General features: G+C 63.4%; 1 protein-coding gene across 1 annotated transcript; it reads right to left on the bottom strand.

Moving 5' to 3' along the window:
* Positions 1-8,829: 8,829 nt before the first annotated feature.
* NUAK2 (NUAK family kinase 2) lies at positions 8,830-19,503 on the bottom strand. The gene is made up of 7 exons (XM_068995912.1): positions 19,245-19,503; positions 14,573-14,693; positions 13,163-13,314; positions 12,262-12,327; positions 11,307-11,426; positions 10,875-11,007; positions 8,830-10,799 (listed from the first exon to the last, which is right to left on the bottom strand). Exons 1-7 carry the CDS (start codon positions 19,461-19,463, stop codon positions 9,691-9,693), a joined length of 1,920 nt encoding a protein of 639 aa, XP_068852013.1. The 5' UTR covers positions 19,464-19,503; the 3' UTR covers positions 8,830-9,690.
* Between the last annotated feature and the right edge of the window lie 683 nt (positions 19,504-20,186).

A 20,186-nucleotide genomic window follows, 5' to 3' on the forward strand; every position in this document is an offset into this window, starting at 1 on the left:
TTTGGGAGGGTTGGGGGTCCCTCTGTGTTCCCAGGGCCAAGCCGAGCCCTCCTGTGACCCCCCACAGGAAGGGACCTTAAAGCTCAGCCAGTGCCACCCCCTGCCATGGGACACCTCCCACCATCCCAGGGCTGCTCCAAACCCCATCCAGCCTGGCCTGGGACACTTCCAGGGATCGAGAGGCAGCCACAGCTTCTCTGGGAATTCCATCCCAGCCCCTCACAGGGAAGGATTTCATCCCCAAATCCCATCTAACCCTGCCCTCTGGCACTGTGCAGCCGTTCCCTCAGTGCTTGAGCATCGCCTCTCACACCAGCGCAGCCTGAGCATCACAGCTGGGAGGTGATAAAGGTTTGGTATCAAAGACAAGGCTCAGCCGAGCCCCAGGGCAGGAGCAGGGCCGTGCCCAGGTGGGATGCACAGGGATGGACAGGGCAGAGCTTTGGGGAGGCTCCCGGGAGCTCCCGCTGCTGCAGGTGACACCCAGGGCAGTCCTCTGCGGAGGGAGTGGTCACCTGAGCCTGGGGGGCTTGCCCAGAGCTGGGGGATCTGTCCCACCCTCAGCTCCAGCAGAATTCCCTCCTCTGCCTCATCCCAGCCAGGTGCAGCCAGCACCAGGTCAGCCCTGACCCCACAGGAGGAACAAAACCGTGAGTAACTCAATTCAAAATCCCCTAAACTCGGCTCTGTGCCCTGCCTGGCTCCGCCTGAGCCCAGACCGGGAGCGCGGGGCTGCAGCTGCTCCAACCCCGCCGGCCCTGCCCGGAGGGAGGGAGGGAGGAGATGGGGGGAAAGCTCTGTCCTGGGGGTTATCAGCGTCCGGGCGGGCACGGGGCTGCGGGAAGGGGGAAAGGGGGAAGGGAAGGGGGAAAGGGGGCGGCGGGAAGGGGATAAGGGGATGCGGGAAGGGAAGGGAAGGGAAGGGAAGGGAAGGGAAGGGAAGGGAAGGGAAGGGAAGGGAAGGGAAGGGAAGGGAAGGGAAGGGAAGGGAAGGGAAGGGAAGGGAAGGGAAGGGAAGGGAAGGGAAGGGAAGGGAAGGGAAGGGAAGGGAAGGGAAGGGAAGGGGATGCGGGGATGCGGGGATGCGGGGATGCGGGATGCGGGGATGCGGGGATGCGGCCGCAGGGGGGCCCCCGGTCCCCGCCGCAGATCCCGGAGCCGCTCCGGAGCATCTTCCCTGAACGCCGGGCAGGGGCAGGGGCACGGGCGGGACCCGGGGTGGGGTCACCCGCCCAAATTAACGCATTAACCCCTTCCTGCCCGCAGCGCAGCGTCAGCGGTCGTGACGTCACAGGATGGTTTGGGTCGGAGGGGACCTTAAAGCCCATCCAGTGCCACATCCATGGGCAGGGACACCTCACACTGTCCCAGGGTGCTCCAAACCCCATAACCTGGCTTTGAACACTCCCCTGGGACAGCCACAGCTTTTCTGGGAATTCCATTCCAGGGCCTCCCCACCCTCTCTTTAGGAAACGCCTTCCCTCCATCCCATCCGAACTGACCCGGTTTTAGTTAAAACTCTTTGTACCCCTCGTGCTGTCCCGCAATCGCCGTGAAGCGGAGGAGGTTTGGGGGCAGGAGCCCCACACGTGTGAACCCTGCCACCACCCCGCCCGCCGCCTGTGACACTCGGGGACATTCACAGCATGTCCTGGCACTGCCCAGCCCCTGTGACCTCCTTGGCAGCAGCCGGAGGAGGCCCCACTCTTGGGGCAGCGAGAGAGCTCCTCCAGCCGGGGCGATCCCATCCCTGTGGGAATTTCGGGATCTCTTGCTCACGGCCCCATGTCCAGCTGTCCACTCCTCCGCTCCCCTCCCTCCAGCCCCAGCGAGCAGGGTCGTGCCAGCCAGGAGTGCCATCCCCGCTGCCCCTCCAGCACCCTGCCGCTCCCCAGGCCGAGCCCCGCTCTGATGGGCGAGCCGCTGGCACAGGAGGCCACTGGCACCTTCCCATGCCCAGCAAGGGGGAGCTGCGAGCCAGCAAATCCCGCGCCGGGAGCCGCTGGTGACGTTGGTGACAATTCCCGCATGGCATGTGCGGCGCGGGGCTCCCTGAGGACTCGCGTTCTCCCGGCGGGGTCAGGGGGGCTCCTGAGGGCCCCCTTTGTGCGGGAGGCGCAGCTTTGACGTCAGCCCGGCAGGAATTCAGGAATTCCTTAATTCCATTCAGGCCTCCCTGCCCGCCGCTAATTGCGCTTTATGTAAGAGCCGCAGCTGCGCTCCCGGCCGCCCCCGGCACCGGGATAAGCGCGGGGGACAGGGAGTGGGGGAGCGGGACACGCCGGGCTGGGGCCGCCGGGCACGGGGACGCTCGTGGGGCACATGCAGAGATTGGTGCACTCAGCGGGGACATCGAGGGACAGGCTGCAGAGCCGCGGGGCCGAGGGGCACCCGGCGTGGCACAGCAGGATGTCCCTCTGTCTTCTGTTTGGGGCTGGTTTGCCGCATCCCAAGGGTGCCCCGGGGGTGCCACCGCTGTCCCCGTCCCCTGCCCCGTGTGTCACCGCGGCCAGCCTGGCCGAAGTAATTAAAATAAATCGCTTTGGTGTCTCAGGTTGATTGCTCCTAACGGGGACAAAGCGAGCACGGGTTCGTCTCCGGGCGTTGTGGTCCCGTTTCCAGCTGCACCAGCCCTGCACCATACCCCTGCTGGGAGGACTCCCAAACACCCCCGTGCTGTCCCCACGGGGATCGCCCCGCGTGCCCAGGGCACCCAGAGGTGCTCACCTGCGTCCCCAGTTCACCCCAGTTCAAGCTGGGCATGGGTACCCTCACCCGATCCAGGCACAGCATGGGGGAGTTTTCCCAAGGAGGAGGAGGATGAGGAGGAAGGGATTTGGGAGGGGGAATGTTGGCAACCATCAATGGGGACACGGCGCGTCCCCGCCTGTCCCCTCCCCCTGGCGGCGTGGCCGAGCTTAGGCCGTAAAAAGCGGGAGCTGGTACCAAGGATAACATGCCACACATTCCTGCGCCGTCTCCGGGGGAATTTCAGCCGTTCCACATGAAAAATACTCCCGGCCCTCGGGTCAAAGGGTCTGCAGGAAAAATTTCCGAGCGGAAAAGCTTCAAGCGGTGTAGAGCCATGGCTGGCAGCCGGCCTCGGGCACTGCGGCTCACCTGGCGTGGCCAGGGCCACCACGGCAGGTACCAGGGCCACTATGCCCAGTGTCAGTGCTGCCACTGCCAGTGCCTGGGCTACTGTGGGCCACCCCCATGTCGCTGTGACCAGTGCCAATGTCACCACGGCAGGTGCCAGTGCCACCACAGTCAGTGTCTGTGCCACTGTGGGCCATCCCCGTGTCACTGACCGGTGCCAATATCACCATGGCCAATGCCAATGCCACCATGAATCGTGCCTGTGCCTCCACGGCCAGTGCCTATGCTACTGTGACCAGTGCCACCATGGCCGGTGTCTGTGCCACTGTGGGCCATCCCTGTGTTGCTGTGGTCACCACAACTGGTGCCAATGCCCAGTGCCAGTGCCTGGACTACTGTGGGTTATCCGCATGTCACTGTGACCAGTGCCAGTGCCACCATGGCCCCTGTGACCACCACAGGATGACCAGCAGCCCTTCAGGCTCGTGTGACCCTGGCAGCCCCGAGCTCGCCCCCAGCACCAGAGCAGAGCCCCGGCTGTGTCCCACTCGTGGCCAATCCAATTATTTAATTGCACGTTTAAAAATAAATCATCGTCCGGGGTTGGCGGAGAGAGAGGCTCGTGGAGGAAAATGGAGAGGAGTTTAATTAAGGGCAGTGCTGGGAATGTCTCTACCACAATAAAGATAAGGAGGATCAATTGCTCCTTCCCGGGATCAAAGCCCAGGGCTGGAGCGGGGAGCGGGGCTGGCGGGCGGCTACAAAGGGAGGGGAGGGAGGGCAGCGAGGGGAGGGCGGGCAGGGGAAAGCGGCAGAGAGACAGTGAGATAAGATTAGAGAAATCCTTGATCGCGGGGCTCGCCGAGGGCTGGCCGGACTCGCAGGTCGATGGCGGATGCCAAAATCCCACCCTGGGCATCCCTGGGAGCGTTGTCCCAACGCTCGTGGAGCTCCGGAAGGTTCGGGACGGTGACCATTCCCTGGGGAGCCTGGGCAGTGCCACCTCTGTGGGAAGAACCTTTCCCTAAAACCCAACCCAACCCTCCCTGGCCCAGCTCCAGCCGTTCCCTGGGTCCTGTCAGTGGTGTGGGGAGCAGAGATCGGAGCTGCCCCTCCAAGCTCTCCGTGCCCACCTCAGCCCCCTGCCCTGCACATCCCACCCCTCCCCGAGCCCCGGGAATGCGGGGCACGGCTGCCGGGATCGCTGCCCCGTGGGAATAACCCGGCGCTCCCTTCTCAAGCCCTTCCCACGCGTGCAAAGCAGGCACGGGAGGCTGGCGGGACTCCCCCGGGGCCGCGGCGAACCGGCCCGGCGAGCGCGGGGCTGCCACGGGCTCGGCGCGGAGGTGGCACACCCAGATGCTGTCGCCGTGCCAGGCTGCCAGCCCGCTCCTCCCCGCCAGAGCCGGCCGAACCGCTTCCCCCGGGTGCTTCTTGCAAAAGCAGGTGAGGCAAGAGCCCAGCCCGCTTCTCAGCTGGAAATTCCCATCGGGATGCAAACCTGGCCCTGCCACGGCAGCGATGTCCCAGCCCGGGCGAAGCCCTGAGCGCGGAGCAGCCGCCCGGGCCCTGCGAGGAGCTGGGGGTTGGCGTTCCCTGGGTTCCAGCTGCACCAGCCGGAGCCCCGCGGTCGCTCTGGTGCCGGCGGATGCGAAGCGTGGCCTCGCTGGACCGGCAGCACTCCCAGCCCGGCTTGGCTGGGGACCAGCGTCCCGAATTTGGGATCCGCCAGGCCCGGCCCTTCCAAGAAACCTGTCTGGCTGCTGCTTTGCATTCCCAGGCAGCCGGATCCGCTGGGAAAATCGCCCTCGCCTGCAGCTGCCAGCGGTGCCGTGCTCCCTTCCCGTGTGAGACACGGGATGAGCGCTGGGATGGGGATGGAGCCTCCCGGATGAGGCAGAAATGGCTCCGGGCGGGGGCTTTTGGAGCCTCCCGCTCCGCCTGGCCAGGCTGGCAGCAGCCTCGTGCCCACCACCGGGCAGCCCCAGCCGGGAGGGTCGCGGGGTTGGGGTCCCTCCGGCTTTCCCCGTGCGCTGCGGAGCCCTGGGGGTGCCGGCCTGGGCACCGCGGAGCTGCCATCGCCGTGACGTGGTGGTGACAGGAGGTGTCACAACCCCTGGTGACCCACAGGGCCACCCACCTGAGTCACTGCGCTGTCAGGGCTGCTCCCAGACGGTGCCCGAGGGGCGAGAGCCAGCGGCTTGTGCCAGCCTGGAGTGTGCCAGGAGCAGCCGAAGGGCCGGCATGAGGGGCTGTGGTCGGGAGTCGGCTCCATGATCCTTGTGGGTCCTCCCAGCTCAGGATATTCCATGGTTTTATGGTTTGTGGCTCCCACATCCCATCAGCTCAGGGCAGGCATGATGGGGTGGATCCTGGAAGGGATGGGAAGGACAGGAGATGTCCTGATGGTCCCACAGCCACAAATGGTGCTCCGGCAGTGCTGGAGCTGATCCCCTCTGTCCCATTCCACTGCACATCCCAGAGTTTCTGGCATGGAGGGATGGGCAGAGTTGTCCTGCTTGGAGAAATCCGCCAGCAGAAACCCAGCAGCCCAAAGAACATCATCACCACAGCTCTGGGAGGGCACAGGAGCTCCAGAGCGACCACCAGAGCTCGGCTAACCAGGTCCCCAGTGGGGTCTGGGGTTGCATTTTCGGCTCAGATGTGACGCAGCCGTTCCCTGTGCTCCAGGAAATCGGGATCAAAGCTTCCGGGCGCCGCTTTCTCCCCTTTTTTGGCTGCTCCAGGCTGCAGCTCGGTGCCATTGAAGACGGGAGGACTTTCATGTGGGGATTTCTCTCCTTCAGATCTTCAAAGAAATCCGCAGTCAAGCAGGTGGTTGTGGAGGCACCTTTAAAAAGAAAAAAAAACTACAAAAAAACAGGAAAAAAACAACCAAACGCACTTTGAAAGAATCAGAGGCAAAGGAACGCCTCAACTTTGTTGTGTTAATTGTTCCGGCTCTCAAAGTTCTGACAAAATGTCTCAGAAACATCCCTGGCTCTGGGCCCACGATGTGTCAGACACACAGAAAAGGGCTCCAGCACGAAACCTGAGGAAGGGAAAACCGACAACGGGAGATTCCGACAGGAAGGAACAATCCCAATGTTCCAAGGACGGAGCGTGGCCGGAGGGGAGGTGACACCCAAATTCCAGAGCTCCAGGGGCATCCCTGAGCTGCTTTGGGCGTCATTAGGAGCCATCAGTTAATGAGCGCTGCCTGCGGCCCTTCATCCATCCCCTTCCCAGCGGTGTGAGAGGTTCGTTCTGGGAAGCTCCAGCGGGATCCAGCCCCGTCCCCACGCTGCATTCCCAACACGAGTGGTGGCTTTGGCTGCCGGGTGTCCCCGGGGTCATCCCCGCGTCCCCTCGAGCCCGCTCCTCCCGCCCCGCTCCCAATCCCAAATAAGGGCTCGCTGGATCCGGGATTCCCGGCGCAAGCCCGGGCAGGAGCCGGTGCCGGGGGTGACTCAGGGCCCCGGCAGCTCCCCGGGGCCAGGGGAGCGCCCACAGCTCCTCTCTGCCGGGAAATCCTCCGGGAGTGGTGCTGGAGCCGCTGACTCTGCTCCCTCAGCCAGCTCACGGCAGCTCCAGGCCCCAAAATTCCCTCTTCCCCCCTTTTTCAGGGCGCTGCCGCTGCTCGGGGGGAAGGGGGGGGGTCACACGGGGATGTGGATCCCAAAGCAGCCCTCAGATGAGGGTGGGGTCCAAGCCCGGGGTGACCCAGAGAGGCACAGACACACCACCCACCCCAGAATTCCCATGAAAAATCTTCGGGAATGCCCAATTCCCATGCCCGGAAGTCCCTACACCTGTCCTTCGGGGATGGTGGCAGTCCCAAATCCTGGGATGCAGCAGTGGGAAGCACCAGTTTCCCCCAGGACCAGCTGGGAGAAGGGTCCAGGCTGGCCTCACCTGGATAATCCCTTGGGATAGCAACCAGGGAAGCTGGGATCAGTGGATACAAACCCACGGGACAACCCGCTGTGCTCCAAACCCGCCGGCATCCCCTCATCCTTCTGGACAATTCATCTCCGGGAGTTTCTCCCGGTTTCCCTGTTCCCGGAGCCATCCCGGCAGGAGCCCAGCCCCGCTCCCACACCCTGCTGGGCAGCGAACGCAGCATTTGGGGCTGAAGTCAGCCCCAAAAAATGGCATTTTCTCAGCAAAACGCGGCTGAGGTCATTTCCAGCCGCCCCAAACCCCCGCGGGGCCGGGCAGGGCGGGGCGGGGGCTGCGGGAATTGCCAATCCTCGGGATGAAAGGGCTGGATGGATGAAAGAGCCGTGAATAATGGTGGGGGGCTGGGAGGGGGGCTCGGAGGCGGCGGAAATCAGCGCTGGGATGAAAGGAGCGTTTCCAGGGGCTGGCGGGGGAATTCCTGGAGCGCAGGGATGGGGGGCGGTCACCGCACCCCTCCCACGGGACACCGAGGTGCCCTCGGGCTCTGGCTGCCTCCTTATCCAGCCCTCCAAGGGCATTTCCCACCCTTCCCAGCGCTGTGGCCCGGGATAAGGTGGGAAGGGACTCGGAGCAGCCCCAGGGAGCTGCCACAACTCAGGGTCGGGCTGAGCTGACCCTGACACCGGCACCCGGGATGGGGCGGGCAGAGCGTTCCTCGCACGCAGCGGTGCCCACCCAGAGCTGTCACGGCTCCAAACCAGCACGCGGGGACGTTTTCCAGCAAATCCCGAAAGAAACGGGGCTGCGGCATCCTGGGGTACTCCAACACCGAACCCAAAAAGGAGCCTCAGCTCCAGGCCCGGCTCATCCCATCCCATCCCATCCCATCCCATCCCATCCCATCCCATCCCATCTCATCCCATCCCATCCCATCCCATCCCATCCCATCCCATCCCATCCCATCCCATCCCATCCCATCCCATCCCATCCCACCCTGGCAGCTCCCAGGGCACCGGGACTTTGCCCAGGCTCAGCTGGCCGCCCTCGGAGCGGCTTTGAGCGCTCCGGAGTTTCTCAGCGGCTCGGGAAGCACGCGGGGAATGCGCGGCGGGGGGCCGAGCGCGGTGACCCCCCCCGGGCGCAGCCTGGTGGGACAAGGGGTGGCATTCCGGGCATAGCCCTGCCACCCCGGCCCTGCTGCGCCCTGGGAGGGAGGAGGCGCGGAAGGGCTCCGATTAACCCGACTGGAAACGGGAAATGGTTGCGGAGCAGTGAAATGGATTTCCATGGCGCAGCGGGGGAAGGGGGTGAAGGGAAAGGGTGGAGAGGCAGCTCCTGCCGCCAAAACCCGGGATATTCCCCAAATCTAAACCCACCCCGGTCCAGGAATGTGTGGGCGGCGCTGGGAGAGGGGGCTGTCCCCAGCGGGGAGGGGAGAAGGGGCTGGTGATCCCCCACTGCCCCACTTCCATCACAGCTTTCCCTGAATTTTGGGCTCTGCTGGTCCAGCAGGTGCTCAGCCTCAAAATCCAGCTGGTCCCACTCCCGGGGGTGCTGAGCTCCCACATCAGGGATGCGCCCAGTCCCAGTTCAGCACCACAGAGCGCTGGGGAAGCACCAGTTAAACCCAGTTTGAGGAGGGGCTGAGTGCACAGAGTTGTTCCACCCTGCAGGACGTGTCTGAGCTCACCCACCCTCACCTGGGCCGGAGCACGGCCCCATCCCAGCGGGAAAGGAGCAGGGACAGGGACAGGGACAGGGACAGGGACAGGGGCCTGGTCCGGGCAGCCCCTCCCTCACCCCCAGCAATCAAGGTGACAACTCAGCTTTACCATTTGCTTTTAATTTAATGTTTTGCTCCTGCCCGTGCTGTAGGAGGGAGGGAAAACGCCCGCACGGCCCTGGAGAGGGGAAAGGGGCAGCGAGCACACGCGGCAATAGTGCAAGGGAGCCGTGGGACACCGGGGCACAGCCACCTCCCCAGAAACACCCCTGGGAGGCCACTGTGCAGCCGGACACCTCCCGTGCTGCTGCCCTCCACAGCAGCTTGGACAGAGGCAATAAATCAATAAATAAAGACCCGGTGCCTCTCCAAAGACACCTTTTTTTCTTTTTTTTTTTTTTTTTTTTTCCACATGCCAGTGAGTTGTCGGCGTCACAGCCTTCCTCAGCTCGGGCTTTCGGCCACATCCAGTTCGGGTTTCTCAGCATTCAGGAGAGGGCAGAGCCGTGGCCTGGGCGCTTTGGCCACCAGCACCTCCCAAAGCCCAGCCCACGGGCAGCACCTTTGAGCCCTCCCAGCACCCTGCTACATCTCCAGCTTGTTTGAGGTATATCACCCGCCCCCTCCGTTACCTTGTGCAGCCAAAAAACAGTGCAAAGAAAACAAAAATGGCCCCCCTCAACCCCTTGCTTTCATCCCCGCCATGAGATGAGCCTGTTTGAGAGGGGAGGACGGCGGCAAGGCACCTCCGGGACCCCCCCAGCCCCTCCTCGGGGGTCGCTCTGGGCTCTTTGGTCCATTAAATGTCCTGGCCCTGGGGCACCCCCCCACCGCCACCGAGGCTGCCAAATAAATCCGTGGGACGTGGATCAGCAGCACCGGCAGCCCCGGGGAAGGCAGGGAGGGCTCAGCCCCCTCCCCAAAATGCACCACCCCGGGCGAGCCCCGCGGGGAGGGAAGTGGCCTCAGCTCAGCTTCACCCCGACGGCCACAGCGCGCCGGTAGAGCTCGGTGACATTGTCACAGCCCGCCAGGGACGCGCTGCTCTCCGCCAAGGGGCTGCGGCAGTGGGTGACAGTCCAGCGGCGCAGCCGCCGCCCTTCCTCCCGCTCCTCCTCCTCCTCCAGCCGCAGGAGGCTGTCGGCGGACACGCAGCCCCGCATGGCCCCGGCGCCGGGGGGGCCGCGGGCGGGCAGGTCCAGCTGGTCGAAGGACTCTGTGGACAGGATGCTGTCCTCGCTGACGGCGCTGGCCGGCCGGGCGCGGGGGCCCTGCGGCAGCGGCACCTCGCTGAAGCCCCCGAAGCCCCGCCCGGGGGGGGTCCCCGGCTCGGCGCTGCCCGAGGAGAATTTCCCGTTGTGCTTGAGGATTCCTTTCCTGCGGGCTGGGAGCCCCTGCGGGCCCCGCGCCGGGGAGGGCGGCTCGGCAAACACGCTCTCGTCCAGGTCCAAGCTGCCCGCGTCCAGCACATCCCCGGACTCGCAGCACTCCAGGGACGAGTAATACCCCGACTCCCTGGCCGAGGGCTTCTTCAGGATTCCCTTCTTGGGCATGGCCGCGGGCGCCGCTCCCGTGCCGGTGCTGCGGGGCACCATTCCAGAGGACAGGACCCGGGAGAGCCCCGCGGGGACCCCCTCCCCATCCTCCGCTGGCGGGGGGCCGGGGCCGGGCACCTTCTGCTCGCAGGAATTCCTCTTCTTCAGGATGCCCTTGGGCCGCTTGAGGATGGACTTGGAGGGGTTCTCGGGGCCCGCGGGCGGCTCCTGCAGCGCGTGGGAGACGTCGTTCTCCTTCTTGGACTTCTTGAGGGAGCGCTGCCGCTCCAGGGCCACGCCGGGGATGTGCTGCTTCAGGAAGCAGCGCACCTTGGAGCCGTTCTCCAGCAGCGGCCGGGACGAGCGGCGCAGCCACTCGGCCACCGTGGCCAGTGGGGATTCGCTCTCCCGCAGCAGCTCCTGCTCGCCCAGCGGCATCTTGTAGCCCCAGTTGACCCACCAGTGCGTGGCGATGTCCTCGATGGTGGCCCGGCGCTCCGGGTTCACCATCAGCATCCACCGGATCAGCCCACAGGCATCTGGGGAAGGGACAGGTCAGGCACGGGAGGGGACACGGGGATGGGGGACACACAGGGGGACGGGGGTGGCCCTACCTGAGAGCTTCGTGGGCTCCCGGTAGTCCCCACTCGTGATCTGCTTGACCAGAGTCTTGTAGTCGTGGCCATCGAAGGGCATCGTGCCATGGACCAGGATGTAGAGGAGGACACCCAGGGACCAGCTGTCCACCTGGGAAAGGGACAGAGGAGCCTGGAGGGGACAGCAGGACCAGGCTGTCCTGGTCCCCATCCTGCCACAGTCTCATCAGGGCTCCCAGGATGGCAGCAGCCACAGGAAGGGACAGGGCATGGGGCAGGAGCTCAGCACATGCACCGACCCCGTAGTGCCCGGGCTCAGGGGTCCCATTATCCCAAAAACCCCCGGAGTGATTCCACATGCACCGACCCCGTAGTGCCCGGGCTCAGGGGTCCCGTTATCCCAAAAACCCCCGGAGCGATTCCCACACCCGGCAGGGAGGCACAACCAACCTCGGGGCCCTTGTAGGGCCGGCCGTTGATGATCTCGGGGGACGCGTACAGGGGGCTGCCGCAGTAGGTCTGCAGGAGTTTGTCCTGCTGGAAAACGTTGGACAGCCCGAAATCTGCAATCTGGGGGGACAAACACGGCTGTCATCCAGTGGCAAAGTTCCCTTTCCCAAAGTTCCCTTTCCCAAAGTTCCCAAGGCTGAAAGTTTCCCTGGACCTCTCCAGGGATGAACCTGCCCCAAAACAGGGCCGCCCTTGGTTCTGAACCCCCTCTGGGGGCACCTCCAGCCTGGTTTTCCACCCCAAGGTTGCTCCTGTTGCTCTCTGCCTCCCAAAAGCCTCATCCCAGCCACAGCAGCAGCTGCCCTGTGGCCCTGGCAGTGGGAGCAGAGCGGGAAGGTGAGGTTGGAAGGGCTTCCAGGCTCTCCTCCAGCTCATTCCCAGGCACCCCAGGCTGTGCCTTGCACAGGTACTCATTATCCTCATTACAGCTGTCACCTCACACCGAGGAGGAGCTTCTGTGGCTGCCCGCGAGCTCCCCATTGCAAAATTAGCCCTGCTGGAGATAAATCCCGCAGCCCGTTATCAGTGGCCGCAGGGATCTCCGGCCAAGGCCGCCCCATGCCCTTCCTCCCTGGCAGAAAGCATCACTCGGGGCCCCTGGAGCTGGGATTTCCTGGCTGGCACGCACAGAAAACAGGAAAAGAGCTCTTCTTATCCACCCAGCATTGATCTGGGTGAGCAGACTTTGCCCCCTTATCAGCAGGCAGATATCACTTATGGCTTTGCCAGATCTGCCAGGCTCTGTTTTTCCCAGGCAAACAGCATTCCCAGGCAGTGCCAGATCTCCGGGAAGCCCTGAGGGGACTGAGGTGCTGTGGTCACCCCTTGTCCCTCCCCGCTGGGCAGCTCCCCTCGGGTGACCCCCGAGCGCGGCCGGGCCGTGCCAGCCCCTCACCTTGATGTTCCCGTTGGCATCCAGCAGGATGTTCTCCAGCTTCAGGTCCCGGTGGACGATCCCGTTCTGCGGGAAGGGCGGGAGAGCCGGGGTTAATTCGCGGAGGGTTTGAGGGAAGGGAAGTCCGGCACACCGGGAGGGAGGTCACTGCCGGTCAGGGCACGGCGAGCAGGGCAGAGGAGCCGCTCACAGCGCTGGGTGTGGCCCGGGTGCCACCAGGTCTGGCTCTGCTCGGCAGCAGGAGCAGGGAGGTGCCTGCACCAGGTGCCACCCTGGGCTCCTCCATTGACCCCAGCACCTGGTGCCAGCCCCACCAGGGCACAGCTCCTGCTTGGCCAGGGCCTGCTGCGCCCAGCTGAGCGAGACCCCGACGTGCCTTGGGGTCAGGAGCTGCCCTGCCACCCCCTGCTCCCACCGAGGACTGAGGCACAGCCTTGGAGCATCCTCCTGGGAGACCCTGGTCCTGCCAGGGCATCATCCCACAGCCCCGGGGAGGGTCCTGCAGCTTCACGTTCCCGTCAGGATCAGGACAGGTGACCCAGGGCTTGGCTTCCAGCCCCGCGGGCAGCCCTGGGCGTCTCCGTCTGGTTGGGTGGGAGGGGAGGTGACACCTCCCAGGCCGGGTTAGTCACCCCCACACCGCAGCAGCCGAGGCCAGGACCTCCCAAAAGCTGCCTGGGCACTGCCACACCCTTCACACAAAGGCAGCGTTAACCCTTCTCCTGGGGAAGGCGCAGAGCCACGAGCTCCTCTCACCTCCCGTGGGGCTGCATCCCTCCCCAGCCCTCTGCTGCAGGGCGGAGCTCTCAGGAGCCCATCCGGCCGCTCTCCCGCCGGGAAAACACCGGGAAAGCACCGGGAAAGCATGGGGAAAGCATCGGGAAGCGCGGTGCCAGCCCACCTTGTGGCAGTAGTAGACGGCGGACACGACCTGGCGGAAGAAGTGCCGCGCCTCCTGCTCCGAGAGCCGCTGCCGCTCGCTGATGTAGTCGTACAGGTCCCCTTTGCTGGCGTATTCCATCACGATGACGATCTTGCTGCTGTTCTCAAACACTGCGGGACGTGGGGAAGGGTTAGGAGGGATCCTCGGGACTGTGGGAATGCTCGTTAGGACATCGCTGTTAAGGAGCAGCTGAAGCCCTGATTGACCCTAACGCTGCCCGCCCCAATCGCTGCCCTCAGCCTTGGCCTAAACAGGGACCTGCAGGTCAGGGGAGCCGCCAGAGCTGTCACCCGCATCCCTCAGTGCCACCGGGGCTGCTGGCCCAGCAGCTGTGCCACCACCGAGGCTCTGCCACCACCGAGGCTCTGCCACCACCGAGGTGACTCAGGCGTGCGGCTCTTTGCTGGAACCCCCCGCCAGGGCGGAAGGCGACAGCGCTGGCACCGCCAGTGACCTTCCTGCCCGTTCCCACTGCTCCCAAAAAAGGCTCTGGCTGGAGCCAGGAGCCGGAGCGTTTTCTTCCTGTTTGCAGAAAGCCACCTCGGTGTTTTTGAATTCCAGCCGCCGGTGTGACTCAGCCCTCGCAAACACGGCGGAGGAGCTGCCAGCTCTCTCGCTTTTGTTTGGAGGACAAAAGGGCTCTGGAGCTCTCCCAAGCGCCGGGAGCAGGGGCAGAGCCAGCCCCGAGGAAGGGCAGGGGCACAGCAGGTTCCAGCCCAAGGACTCGGTGTCTGCAAAGCCTGACCCACCTGAGGATTTGGGCTGAGCCCGGTTCTGGTTGGACCTGGAGGAATCTCCCTTGGGTTATCCCAACCCCCGCCGGTAGCAAAGCCCGGCCCTGGCCATAAAGCCAAGCCCGGCAGCACCAGGAACTCTCCCAGCGCCCTGTGGTTTGGTTTTCCAGGGCCCCGGGGGAGGGAATGAGGAGGACTCCAGGACTGAGATTAAATCCTGCCTCGGGCTCAGAGCGGATCCACGGAGATCCCAAATTCTCTGGGATGAGCGTCCGCCACAGCCACACACAGCCCCTGCTCCGCAGCACAGCTCAGCCTCCCTCCACAGCCCCACCGAGGCTTCCAGCTGCCAAAATCCACATGTGGAGCTGGATTCCCTGTCTGGGAGGGAGGGACGGCACAGGAAGGGCTATTTCTGGAGCAGGTATTTCCCCTCGGCGGGGAAAGCGCAGCCCGGGAGCATCTGCTTTCCCTGCTGAGTCACCGGGAACGGGAGCCAGGTCCTGGAAGGGAGGAGAGGGCCGGGCTGAACCCACCCAGCCGGGCCAAACCCACCCCGAGGGCCCCCCCCCCCCCGTTCAGGAGGCTCCGATCATGGATGCAGCTGGAAAAGGGAAGGGAGCAGAGGCTTCACCTTCGTGCACAGCGATGATGTGGGGGTGGTTGAGGGAGGACATGATCTCAATCTCCCTCCGGATGTGGACAAGGTCCTGCTCATCCTTGATTTTGTCTTTCCGGATGGATTTGATGGCCACCTGCGGATGAGCACAGAGAGGGCTGTGAATTCCCAAAGCAAGAAATTCCCCCCTCCCTATTTTAGGAAGAGGCTCACAACCAAGATCCCAACCACCCAGCTTCCCCACGTGCCGTATCCAAGAGCTGAGCAGCGCAGCTCCATGGAAACAGCTCTGGGGAAAGCGAATTTTATCGATTTGGGATTTATCCTTCCCAGTTCCTGCTGCTGCACGCACGGGAGAAGCTCCCCCCGAGGGACACCCGTGCCAGCTCCTCGTTTTGGGGGGCTCCCCGAGCCTCCTCCCGCAGGTAGCGCAGCCCTGCTCCTCATTTTTGGGCTTTGCATGGATTTTATGCCGCCGCTGGAGCACGGCCAGACGCAGGAATGCGCCCTGCACACATGACTCGGGAGATAACCACAACAACAGCCCGTTCCTGGGGTCAGGAAAGGGGGAACAAAACCCCGCACCTCGCGTTTTGTTTGCCCAAAACCCACTTTATTTCTAGGAGTAAGAGAAAGTTCGGATTCAAAAGTAGATCCCTGCTCGGGACAGGGTGGGAGACCCGACGTATTCCAGCCTTTCCTTTGGGTTTTCAAGCTCTCCTCCACAAGGAGGTTGAAAAAGGGGAGGAGAACGAGGAGTAGGTGCCGGAGAATAGACGCCTTCTAATCCCCTTTCAAAGGGGCTGCGGGCACACAATGCGCTCCCAGGGCTGAATTTACAACTGAATCCAGCAGAACCTTTCATTTCCCCCCCCCCCTCTTTTCCCCTCCCAGACAAGAATGCGGAACAGCTTTAATCCCGCCAAGGGACCCCCGCGCCGGTCTCCCAGCAACGGCGAGAGGGGCCACAGACCCCTGCCGGCCCCAGCTGCCCGCACGGGGACCTTCCTCCTGCTCCAAGGGATGCTCAGCCTCGTGTCCCTGCGATTTAGGGGCGCTGGAAGCCTCGCTCCTCAAAGCCCAGCCTTGCTAAGCCAGGCCTGTGGCAGCAGGCATGGAACCAGTGAGATCTCAGCAGGGAGAAGCCCCTGAAAGGGGGGCTCGGGTGGGCACTGAAGTCCCATTTTGGCCCTAAATCCCATTTTTATGGCACTGAACCACCTCAGGCAGCAGCAGCCAGAGCAGGAATTGCTCCTGGAGGATCTGGGCAGGGCGGACTCTGGCCCGGGGAGGTTCAATAACCGCGGCCCAAGTCTCTGCAGAAAGCAATACTGAAAGTGTTCAACGCTTCTGGGAAGCCCAGCCAGGTTTTCGTTCCCCTGACCTTTGTTTAACAGGTTAAATTTTAACAATTTTCTCGCTGCTGCCCCAGTTACCTGACCCCTGCAGAGCCTTCCCGCAGCCAGCCAGCCTCCCAAACTCCTGCTGGCTCACTCCTTCCATCCCCCCGCTAGAGCCTGGCACCCAGCCCAGCACCCTCAGGAGTTCGGGGGGCTCACAGAGCATTTCCTTGCTGCCCCCCACACCCCCAAAATTCTGAGCCAGGGCTCAGGGCAAGAGCCACAGTCCACAGAAAGATGGAGCAGCTCCAAGAGATGCCCCCGGCTGGATCGAGCAGTGCTGGATCCTCACCATGATCCCAAAATCAGTGACCTCCAGGCAGATGCAGCCATCCCATCCTCCCCCAGCGGGGCCAGGCAGCAGCTTCCTTCCCAAACTTTCCCTGCCCAAGAGGGCTGGGAGCAGAGGATGTCCCCTGGAGACGGGACAGCAGCCTCGGGGACAGGCGGTGCCACAGCCCCACCGGGAGAGTCCCCTGCAGGGGAACAGCCGCAAGGAACCCCCCTGGAGCCTTCCTTGGGAGCCCAGGGAGCTCGGGAGCGCTTTCCAAGTCAAAAAAAGCTTTTAATTAAAAGTTTTTTGGGGGCAGAACAGGTATTTTCAGCAGCTGCTGAAAGATGCATTAAGCTACAACCCCAGGCAGCGCTTCAGAAGTTGTTCCAGACTGCGAGGGCAGCGTTTTGTGCTCCATGAAATATGGATTAAAATCCACCCTGGAACAGCCCAGGCTTTGCCTCTTCCTGGAGATCAAAAGAAGCTCTGGAATATTCCAGGTGCTGCCTTCTCCTGACACCAGCACGGGCCCCCAAATTACGTTTGTGACACCGAGGAGAGTCCCACGGGAGGTCCCCCGGTTGTGTTTGGCTTGGCTGTGGGCCAGGGATCAGGAGCCAGGCTGGGAAAAACTCCAGGCTGGGAGGGAGGGAAAGAGCGTGGAGGCTGCCCCACAAACAGGTGCGGTTTGCAGCACCACGGTGCTGGATCTTCAACCCTGAGCAGAGAGGGGGAAAAGGGGAAGGGGAAAAAGAAAGGGGGAAGGGGAAAAAGAAAAAGAAAGGGGGAAGGGGGAAAAAGAAAGGGGAAGGGGCAAAAAGAAAGGGGAAGGGGGAAAAAGGGGGAAGGAGAAAAAAAGGGGGGAAGGAGAAAAAAAGGGGGGAAGGAGAAAAAAAGGGGGGAAGGAGAAAAAAAGGGAAGAAAAAAAGATAAGTGGAAAAAAACCAGAACGAACAAAAAAGGGAAGGAAAAAATAAAAAGGAAGGAAAAAATAAAAAGGAAGGAAGGAAAAAATAAAAAGGAAGGAAAAAATAAAAAGGAAGGAAAAAATAAAAAGGAAGGAAAAAATAAAAAGGAAGGAAAAAATAAAAAGGAAGGAAAAAGAACCAGCAACTCCCTCCCCACCCGATGTGATATTGTGGGGATTTTTGCAAGGATTGGGAAAGGCAATGCTCAGCAGGAGCATCGCTTCAGATAAAGGATTTCTAGCCAGAAAATGGTGGGGGTTTTTTTTCCAGACAAATAATTTATGGAAGTCCCAAACCATCCTCCAGCTGCAGGAGCCTGGAATTTCCTGTCACCTTCCCACCAAATCAGCCTCCTCTGAGCCCAGGTATTTTAAAATTCAGAGAGGAACAAGAAATCCGGGCAGTAAAACGAGATGGTTCAACACTCAGCGCCTCCGTCAGAGGCAATTCCCGATTCGCCAGAGGCAAAATCCTTGCGGATGGAGCAGCTCCAGCTTTTCAGCCCGAGCCGGTGCCGTGGGATCCCCACAGCCCACGAGGGGTCCCTGCCCTCACACCTGCGGGTTTGGGAAGTGAAAGCCACTTAGGGAAGGAGCGAACAACAGCCGAGCTCGGGATCAGGCTCGGGATTAAACAGGCCCGGAAATGCTGAGCGCTGCAGAAAAGAGTTTGTGGGAAGAGGGAGAGATTTGTGGTTTAGGGCTCGTGTTCCTTCACCAGGCCGGGGAGGTGCTGGTGGCAGAGCCTTTGATTATCTGCGGCGATGATTGAGGGCTCCGTGGCCTGTGGGTTGAATTTGCATGATAAAAGAGCGATGCCAGAGCCGGTCCTGAGGGGCTTCCGCGGCCGGCCGAGTTTTGGGGCAGAGAACTGAGATTTCTGAGCTGCGGCGCTCTCAGGTGCGGGCAGGGAAAGCCAAATTTTCTCGCCCATGCCGAGGGGAGGGATTCTTCCCGCTCTGTGGGTGGAAGCTGCATTTCAAGGCCCTGATTATGCAGCAAACCAGCGGCTTCTCCCGGCTCGGACGGGAGATCTGCCTCGGGATCTGATTTCATTAAGAGCCGTGGTGTTACACAAGGAAACCTCGCGGATTCCCAGCTCTTCTTCCCCTGGCGTGTCCCCGTGGGATGTCGCTGATCCCATCTCACGCCTTGCTCAGCCCCTGGCAGGGCCAGTCCTGCCGCTCGCAGCTCACCCCCTGCTCAGGCCGGGCTGCGAGGGTCTTTTTGGGTCCCTCCCACCCCTCGGGGCTGGGAAATCACGGCCAAGTTTGAATCCTTGCAGATTCCCACAGGACAGAGCAGCACCCGGCGCTCCCGGGGGTTCAATCCCCTTTTCCCTGAGGAAAGCTGCGCCCTGCGCTGAGCCGTGCCTCGCACGGACCGGACCCGCTTTCTCCCGCGGGCTGGCGTGAGTCAGGATTTTGGGCTGAGCCCGGCTGAGCTCTGGGTGCCCCACACCGTGTGAAAGCCAACAGCAAACCCGGCCCGCACCCAGGGTGAGAGGAAGGGAAAAACCCTTCAGACTCGAGTGCGGTGTTTGCTTTGGCGGCCGCGTCCCCGCCCGCTCCTTCCCCCAGGAAGCCCGACCGCGGTCAAGTGGGCGAGAGGAGCTGCAGCCCCCCGAGAGGAGGGGGGCGAGACCCCCTCCGGGCTGCCTCCGGCCCCGCGGGGAGGGCAGAGCCGCAGCCTCCCGCACGCTGCGGAGGAGCGGGGCCCGGGGAAGGCTGCACCGAGCCGGTTACCGGCTGCGGAGAGCCGGGGCCGGGGGATGCACCGGGGACGCGATGCTCGGAGCAGGGGATGCTCGGGGGTCCCGCTCCGGGGATCCGTGAGGATGGGAGGTGGAGCACCGGAGGGGGAGGCACCGGCGCCGGGCTGCGGGAAGCGGGGGGTGCTCAGGGACCGCCGAAACACGGCGGGGATGCAGCGGGGACAGGGAGGGACGCACCGGCCGGGGGGATGCAGGGGCGACGGCGGGGATGCAGCGGGCCGGGGGATGCTCGGGGACCCCGCACGGTGAGGATGCCCCGGGGGGAACCTTACCAGCTTCCCGGATCGCTCCCGGGCTTTCTTCACCTTCCCGTAGGTGCCTTTCCCCAGCGTTTCCAGGAACTCGTAGCGGTGCTTGAGGTTGTGCTTGTGGTGGTGCCGCTTCACCGCCTGCTTCTTCATCAGTGGCCGCGGCGACTTGATGAGCCCCTCGGCCAGCGAGGCGGCCAGCGCAGAACCGGAACCGGTGCCGGGCCCCGCCGCCCGCTCCATCCCGATCCCGATCCCGATCCCAATCCCGATCCCGGCTCCGGCTCCGCCGCCGCCCGGCGCGTCCCGGCCCGTCCCGGCCGATAAATGCGGCGGCCCCGGCGGCCGCGCCCCCCCGCGCCCATTGGCGGCTGCCGGCGGCCGCCCCGCCCGGGGCCGGGACCGGGGAGGGGGAGATCGGGGTGCGGGGAGACCCCACGGGCAGCGCTGGGAGCGGGGAACCCACGGGGAGCGGTTGGGGGGAGACCCAGGGACCAGCGGGCACGGGGCAGCCACGAACTGGGGGTAAGGGAGGGGGTGTGGAGAGGGGGGCAGGAGGAATCCAGGGACAAGGGAGAGAGGCAGAGGACAAAGGGGGACACGGGGGTGGCTCCAGGATGGAGGGAGACGAGGATTTTCCAGGGCGTGATGCAGGGAGAGACTTTCACCCAAAGGCTGGGAAGGGGTGCAGGCCCGGAGCGCTGGGAGGGTCAGAGGGGCTTTGGACAAGAGCATGGAGTGCCAGGACACAGGGAATGGCTTCCCAGTGACAGAGGGCAGGGTTAGATGGGATTTGGGGATGAAATTCCTCCTGTAAGGGTGGGGAGGCCCTGGGGCTGCCCCTGGATCCCTGGCAGTGCCCAAGGCCAGGCTGGACACTGGGGCTTGGAGCAGCCTGGGACAGTGGGAGGTGTCCCTGCCCATGGCAGGGGTGGCACTGGGTGATGTTTAATGTCCCTTCCAACA

This window comes from Aphelocoma coerulescens, chromosome 26 (assembly GCF_041296385.1).
Source record: "Aphelocoma coerulescens isolate FSJ_1873_10779 chromosome 26, UR_Acoe_1.0, whole genome shotgun sequence".
In the NCBI taxonomy this organism is placed as follows: domain Eukaryota; kingdom Metazoa; phylum Chordata; class Aves; order Passeriformes; family Corvidae; genus Aphelocoma; species Aphelocoma coerulescens.

What these genes read in the sequence shown, in the direction of transcription:
- NUAK2 (XM_068995912.1), bottom strand. Translation starts at nt 19,463, where the DNA reads ATGGAGCGGGCGGCGGGGCCCGGCACCGGTTCCGGTTCTGCGCTGGCC. An exon ending in CATCATCGCTGTGCACGAAG is followed by an intron (nt 13,315 to 14,572) that starts GTGAAGCCTCTG and finishes CACGTCCCGCAG; the next exon opens with TGTTTGAGAACAGCAGCAAG. An exon ending in GGAGCCCACGAAGCTCTCAG is followed by an intron (nt 10,800 to 10,874) that starts GTAGGGCCACCC and finishes TCCCTTCCCCAG; the next exon opens with ATGCCTGTGGGCTGATCCGG.